Source organism: Halyomorpha halys, unplaced genomic scaffold, assembly GCF_000696795.3.
Source record: "Halyomorpha halys isolate HHAL.00 unplaced genomic scaffold, Hhal_1.1 Scaffold429.1, whole genome shotgun sequence".
Lineage (NCBI taxonomy): Eukaryota > Metazoa > Arthropoda > Insecta > Hemiptera > Pentatomidae > Halyomorpha > Halyomorpha halys.
Window position 1 is genome coordinate 252,160 of NW_027109334.1, and position 8,063 is coordinate 260,222.

The following is an 8,063-nucleotide window of genomic DNA, read 5'->3' on the forward strand; positions in this document are numbered from 1 at the left end:
TATAATAATTGTCCCAAAAAATTAAATGGTCCACCATTAATTTTGTATTTATGAAAATATCTGAATTCTCAAGGAAGAGCTTCGTTGACCCCAACTCTTCTTTGGCCATAATTATTCCCACACTTTTCTACAGATTTATAGCCAGACCAATCTCCGCCAGCAGCCTCTGGACACTATTGATGATTCTGCAAAACACCTGTCATGCCATGACCGCCTGATTGTCCGCAAACCCTGTGAGGACCACACTCTCTTGGTCACTTCTTAAGTTTTATCCAAATTTGCTTGAAAAAGCCTGATCACAGATCTCACAGTATAAATGATCAATTGAACAACAAAGGCAACAAGAGCTCGCCCTGAGGAACCCTTGCCAATACAAAATCTGGCTAGTCGTGTGGGTTCCTATATTTATTCTTACCTTATTGGTTTTGAGGAAAGCTGCGATAAAATTGGTGTGGTCAAGTGATATCTCTCTTTCCTCGCAAGCTTATTATATGTCCATGACCAACGTTATCAAAAGCGCCAACAACATCAAGAAAAACCATCATACAATCCTTCTTCTTATTTGTACCATCTTTTAGGATTGTGTCGATGATTCTGATGCTTACATGTGTTCTTGGTAGATCTTTGATGAAGCCCCTTTGATTTTTGCTGAAGGTGATCTGTTTTCTTAATTCATGATCCAACCTTAATTGAGAACCTTTTCAGTAATTCGGCACACAATGAAAGATGTAGTTATTGGTCTCCAAAAAGAAATATTTTTCGAATCCCTTTTTCCTTTATAGACAAAGATTGTGTCCTTGGAGGAGAATGGAGGCGAGGGAATGGAGAGAGGAAGACACGAGACATCTGAAGGGGTTATCAGCAGAGAGGCGACTGCACACTGCTGAATTATAATGTGAGAGAAAAAAGCGGCAGTCTGCCTATAATAAAGATAGAAGTGAGGTGCCTGGTGGACACAAGCAGTTCCTACACCATCATGTGCCGAGAAGCATTGCAAAAGCTCTGTGATGGAGAGAGGACACACAAGATTCAGAAATGCCAATGTAAATTGATCACTCTGGGTGGCCCTTGTGAAGTAAAGGGGAGGTGGTGATAGCGTTGACACAGTGGGGATTTAGTAGGGAAAATTTGCAGATACATATTATAGGAAAAATGCCTAGGGAATACAAAGTAATTGTGGAATGTGACCTACTAGGAAAGGTGGCAGCTTGGGTTAGAAATAGCAGGGGAAAATGGAAGGTTAATTTGGGAGGAAAAATCTACAAATGTCATTTTCAGTGGAAGAACCTGGGACACTACGAATTTACAAGAGTACCGTTTGGACTGAAAAATGCTCCCATAACCTTTCAGCACCTGATGGACGAGTTTTTGAAGCAATCGACGAATCTGTATGTCAGATTTATATGGACGATCTCCTAGTGATCATTAAGAGTAAAGAAGAGCACTTTGCAGCATTTACACAGTGTATTCCAAAGAATTAGGAAATTCGGGCTGAAGTTATCTGGAGAGAAATCATCGCTTGGGCAGGAACAAATTAATTTTTTGGGCCACACAATTTCCAGGGAAGGATTAAAGCTTACGCGGATAAAGTTGCAGCTATACGGAAGATGGCAGTTCCTAGGGATGTGAAGGGAGTTCTGAGGCTGTTGGGAACTTTAAATTATTACAGAAGATTTTGCCAGAAATGGCTGAGTACCTCATCCCACTCAACAATCTTCTCAAAAGAGGCAGAAAGGTGATCATCACACCGATGGTCGAAGACAATATTAGGCAGTGCATGGAGAAGCTGCAACAAATGCCAATGCTTGCATTCCTGGACTTCACTCGCCAATTCAATATCACTACGGACACCAGTGAATACGCGCTGGGAGTGGTGTTGCAATAGGGTGAAGGAGGAGATCGCCCAGTTGCATACGCCAGTAGGTGCCTGACAGAGATGGAGACCAGATACAGTGTGCTGGAACGAGAGCTCTTGGGAATAGTGTGGGCTGTTGACCACTTTAGGCCCTGAGTGTCCATAGGCCCCTGCAATGGGTGGGAAAGTTGAAGGGGTCTTTGGCCAGGATTATGGGACAGTACAATATGGAAATCACATATAAACCTGGAAAAGAAAATGTGGTAGCTGATTGGTTATCTTGAGCAATAACAGTAAATGCAGTAGAAGAAGAGGCCGGGGAACCGTCCAGGCAATTCCTGTGGGAGTGGACACCGGGACAGGAGGAAGAACAGAATGTGGCAGAGGAAGACAATAGGGAAGAATCTTCGTCTAACAAGAGCTCAGAGGAAGGAAGACCAATAGATATGGAGGAACTTGAGGACATCATTAACGACAAGAGGCGGCAGATTATATGGAAGACAAGAACCACTGGATTAGTCAAAGTTGAGTGTAACAAGTATGAGAGGAGCAATATCACGACGATTTGGTCACAGCCAGGCGTAAAAAACGACCAGATCTGTAAAATGTTGAATAATGCTTCCAAGCCTGTAGAAAAGTGTCACCTGTACGTGGGAAATGAAACCGTTTGGGAGAAGATCAAGCGGCTATGGCATGATGAACACATATGAATGGATAGGACATTCGCCCGATGCTAGATGTTGGTGGAAACCCTTCAGAAGAATGAACGCCAGAGAGAGGTGACTGTAGCATATCATCAGGGTATAACAAATCACCGAGGAATCTCGGAGACCCTGCAAGCATTGAAAAGAAGGTACTTTTGGTGGGGGATGAAGAAGACATTCAGTGAAGTTGTAGGAAACTGTGAATTTTGTCTACTCACAAAGCATGACAGACATCCACCAAAAGGCAGACAAGAGGAGATACCTATCACAGATGCACCACTCAACAATCTACAGGTCGACACTTTCACATGGAGAGGATTTAAATGGATCACCATAATTTACCTCTTCAGTAAGGCGGCAATGGCGCACCAGCTGCAGGAAAAGTCGTCGTAAGCAGTGCTGGCAGCTCTCCGAATGTGGTTTCAATTTTACGGAGTTCCGGAGCTCATCTCATCAGATTCAGGAAGAGAATTTGACAATGCCATTTTTCGATCAGAAATGAAGGACCTTGATCTAATATGGCATCTCAAAACACCAGGGCACCCAGAGTAGAGGAGGCATAGAGCGGCTTCACGGCACGTTGAGTGACCATCTTCGACTATATCAAGCTGACCAGAGACTGGAACTGGACGTGACAATGCCGAGGGCATCATTTCGGATATTCAGTTACGGGGTTTTCACCATTTGAGATTCTCTTTAGGTTTCGCAGACACTGACAGGACTATAAGAGCACGGCAGCAGACGGAAGGGAAATACACAACAACCATGTTGCTCGAAGAAAGTTATGGGAAAAGGCCCGGGAAAGAATGGAAAAGGAAAAATCCAGGAGGGTAACTCGGGAGAATTTTAAGGTCACAGATAGGATGGGAGCAATGAAAATTAGGAGGATTGTATATAGAAAGTTGGGGTCTAACAGGGGTAAAGAGATACAGTGATACGAGGGTCCATTCAGGGTGATAATTAAAAGGGAACACAATATTGTAACAATAGAAAGTATTAGAGAACCCAAAAAGAGGAGAACTGTCCATATTGAAGAACTAAAACTTCTGGCAATGACAATATAAAAACTGAAGTGTTCCCATACTTGATCAGATTACAGAAAATTTAGTTTTTTATTCTATTTATTGTTTTGTTTTTTTGTGTTTTAAGGTTGTTATTGATTTTTGTAAATATTGTATGTTTTATTCTATGTTTTGATTTTTGTAAATATTTTCTTTTTCATTCTAGCTTGTTCATTTACTGAATGAAATGTTTTAAAAATTTTATTCTTAGGTTTAAATTATGTATTTAGCATGTATTTAAGGGAGCTTGTGAGTTTTTACAATGATATGTATAAAGGAATTTTTTTTATTGTAAATAGTTTTTGTTTTCAATGTTATTATATTGTATAGTATTAGTTTACGAGGATTGTTCGTAAACTGGTGGGGGGGAGTTACAGTCTGAGTCAGCTGTTACTTCGATGTCAGCTGACTGAGATGATCAGTTGATCGAATGTATATAAAGAGATGTATTGAACCCAATAAAGCCAGTATAGTACAGCAGTTCAAGCATGTTAGATCTTATTCCTTCTTCTCTTTTTTGACATTTTGCTTTCGCCAATACTTAACTTATACATATACATTTATATTTTTTTTAGGTTACTACATATACACACAAAGATGAAAACAACAGATGGATCATTAAACCGTATGAAGATGAGTTGGATGTTGATACTATAGAATTAGTTCATCATGGTGATTTAGTCCGTTTAGAGCATGTTCCTACTGGGAGAAATTTACATTCACATAAAGAACCAGCACCAATAACTAAAAAACATCTCCAAGTCACTGGCTATGGAGAAGTTAGTAATTTTTTTAATGTGTTAATTAGTGTGTTTTTAATATAAATCTTTATTATCATTATTTTCCAAATTATTATTATTTTTTTTAAATTATATAATTGCTAATATACTTTGAAAGTTTCTCAATGAGATGATATTATCATCCTAACCGTACATATTTTTTCCTGTAATTATTTTATATCTTTTCATTTTTTTTATAACTGACAAGGGGAGGTTACAGAGGTGGGATTAAAGATTTAAATATATATATTTTTTGGTGATACTAGGTCAAAAATATTATATCATTAATATTACTCATCATTATATACACCCTGTTTATACTTCAAGAAGAAGTTTGAGACAATTTTTGCCGTAGTTATGCTCTCTCTTATTAAATAAGGAAGTACTCAGGTACTTCAAGTAAAAAAAAACATCGTATCTGACCAATCCAATATCTACTTTTTGTGTTGTTTACATGTAATGATTACTTTTTACAATAAGGGTGATATTTATGACTGCGTTTTAAAATAAAATATATTTTATTAATAAATAATTATTTCCATACTATGTTTGCTATCATTGGATGACTGACCATGCAATTATACCATGCAAATTATGCACTCAAGCCAGCTAGTATTAATTGGTGTTTTTCTTTAAAAATTTGTTTGTTTCTTTTTTATTAGAATGGAACTGGAGATCCCAATGACATCTGGAAAATACAAATAGTTAATGGAAAAGATGGTGATATTGTGACTACTGTAACAGCCCAATTGAAATTAGTTCATTATTTAAAACACTGTGTTTTAACAACCACAGGAAAACAACTTCCAACTTGGTAAGTTTTATTGAAGTTAATTTTTTTTGTAATATCCTTTTACATCTGAAAAATGAATCTACAAATCTTCAACTATTGTATATTATCTGTTATTTTTTCAATAGGGCATATGAGCAACAAGAGGTGACATGCAACCCAAATGTAAGAGATCCTTATGCTATTTGGAATGTTGAAGACAACATTTTTTCTAGATGTAAGAGAAATTCCTTTTAAGTATTGGCTTAATTCATTGAATATTGCTTTGTTTACCTTTTATTAATATTTTGATAATAATTATTCATATTAAAAAGGTCTCAGTTTTATTTCATTAGAATGAATATTATCTGTCTCCTGCATTCAGAACATATTATTTAAATAATAGGCATTAGTTTCTACGAGTACTTTATAATTGGGATATAGACCTCATGGGATTCAAAAAAATTTGTGGATAGGTAAAATAATGAAAGATACCTTCTTCAGGTTTAGGATTATCTCCAATATATCAAGTCTGGCTCCAGCCGTCAACTAGTGAAAATCACCATATTGTCAACTTTGTTTACTAAGCTAATTGTATCTTTGTTTAGTCGACATTTATTAATGTCGTTTGCAACATAGTGATAGTGAGTATTTGGTGCGGTTTAACACATTGTAAAACTCTCTATTAGGTTCAGTACCAGAGTTAAGGTAAGGTAAGAAGGTATTAGTAAGATCTTTGATAATATCGCTATATATCCCCATCACCTGTGCCCCCATTACCTATCCCCTCTACTATAACCATTATTTCGGCTGCTCTCATCATATCATTATGTACTTTATGCAAATCAACGGTCACTAGAGAAGATAAGACAGCCCTCGTCTGCTCAAACTGTAAGAGCATAACACATAGGAAATGCTGTAACATCACAGAAAATTATGTAGTCCTAATTAAGAAAAAACAATGATGCTGCTGCAATTATGAACTCCAGTGAAGCAAGTAACTGTGTATTATAGCAGCGATGCAGGTAGCAATATGTCAGAAAATATCGCAGCTATACTGGCCGAGCTCAGCAAAATAACGGATGATATAAAGGACTTAAAAAGTTCAGTTGATAAACAGGCCGGCATATCCTTCGAAAATGCTGAGAGGCTTAAATAAATGGAGGTAAGATCATCAAAAACAGGACAAGATAATTGAGAAACTGTTAATAGAAAACAATAATTTAAAACTCAAATAAAAAACATGGAAATTGGGCTCACTCACTCAGAACAGGGCCAGTTCTCATATCCCCTCGAGATGAGGGGAATTACAGAGAAAGCCAGTGAAACACTAGAGACAATAGTATTATCCGTCGGGGCAGCCCTCGGAATTATGTTAGCTACCCCAGACATAGATATGGTCGAAAGAAAAAGACCTAGAGGAGACTCCTGACCACCCTTGATAGTTGTTCATTTTGCCACCAAACAGTCTGAGGCGAAGTGCTACGATCAAAAAAAGTTGATAGATATTTCATCATGAGGCACCTAGGCTGGGAGAGCAACGAGCAGATATACATCAGCGAGGAGATGATTCCTGCAAACTGACATCTTTACTGCCTGGTGAGGCAGAAGAGGGCCGCCAAAAATGTAACATAATTTGTTCAGTACATCACCATAATCAAAAGTTCGGCAGCAGTGGGGTAGTGCGTTAGACTAACGCATGCCACTGCCACCAATAATTATCTTTATTATTTATTGCGGCCTAGGTGATGTCTTTTAGATGGGCTACACCTTATCCACTGCTTCTTCACCTACATTTTCTTGTCTTGGTGGCTTGCCGATTCCGGGTGGTTGAGCCCTTCCTAACGTAAAGTGCGTCGGGCCGACCATCTCCTTCCACCCCTAGATGAATTCCTTGAAAAAAGGATAATTCTCCTCCTCCATCAGACGAGGGAAGTCCGACTTGGCGAGAGCGAATATTCCAGTTTTACTTAACAACCTGACACGGTGTCCTTCCATGGCGGTGCAATGCAACACTATATGCTCCGCAGTTTCTGGGACTCCACACGTATGGCACCGGGGGTCTATGTTCTTCCCAAAACTTTGCACCTTTCCCCAGAACTCACCATGTCCTGTTAGGATCTGCGAGACCCAATAATCTGGGAGCACCCACCCTGCTCTTAGTCTTGAATGGGCGATAGGGAAGAACTTCTTTAGAGTAGTGCCCTTCTGGCTCGCCTGCCACTTTCCATTCTTCAATGGAATACTCCCACAGCATCTTCTTCCATTGGTTCGAGGTATCCCCAATCCTCTCTCGAAGTCCCTCCGGTAGTGCTACTAACCCCTGCCTGCCTCTTTACTTCATACTTGACGAGGAGCATTGAGGATTTTACGAAGGATTTTGGATTGTAAGGTTTGTATACGTGAGGAATTCGAAGGCTTAGTGGAGGCCCAAAGCTCAACTCCGTGTGTCGAGATTGGCCTTATTACAGTCATGTAGATCAGTCTTTTGTAATGAATTGGAAGTTTAGACCGTTTGTCTAGAAAGTGCTGTAATAGTCGGAATCCATGTTCAATCAGCAAGAATCAAGTGAACAATCGTTAGTTAATCTAAGTTGTTTTTCGAGACCCTAACTGTTCTTTCCAGCAAGTAGTCAATATGTTTATTTTTGTTTTGCATTTTATATATATTTATTGGAATCCTCAAACAAGACTGAAAAGACAGGAAACTGCACGCAGATTCCGACTATTACAGCACTTACTAGACAAACGGTCTAAACTTTCAACTCATTACAAAAGACTGATCTACATGACAATAATAAGCCCCATCTGGACATCGGAGGTGAGCTTTGGGGCTCCACTAAACCTTCGAATTCCTCTCGTATCCAATCTTTACAATCCAAAATCCTTCGTAAA

At 38.8% G+C, this 8,063-nt stretch overlaps 1 protein-coding gene across 1 annotated transcript in view; it reads left to right on the plus strand.

The window, feature by feature from the left end:
• The window catches only part of twisted (Protein O-mannosyl-transferase 2), a 112,293-nt gene that overhangs the window by 22,457 nt on the left and 81,773 nt on the right, over positions 1-8,063 (plus strand). The window contains exons 4-6 of the mRNA XM_067047523.1: positions 4,196-4,399; positions 5,062-5,213; positions 5,318-5,406. Coding sequence (XP_066903624.1) covers positions 4,196-4,399; positions 5,062-5,213; positions 5,318-5,406 — 445 coding nt within the window. The remainder of the gene's footprint in view (positions 1-4,195; positions 4,400-5,061; positions 5,214-5,317; positions 5,407-8,063) is intronic.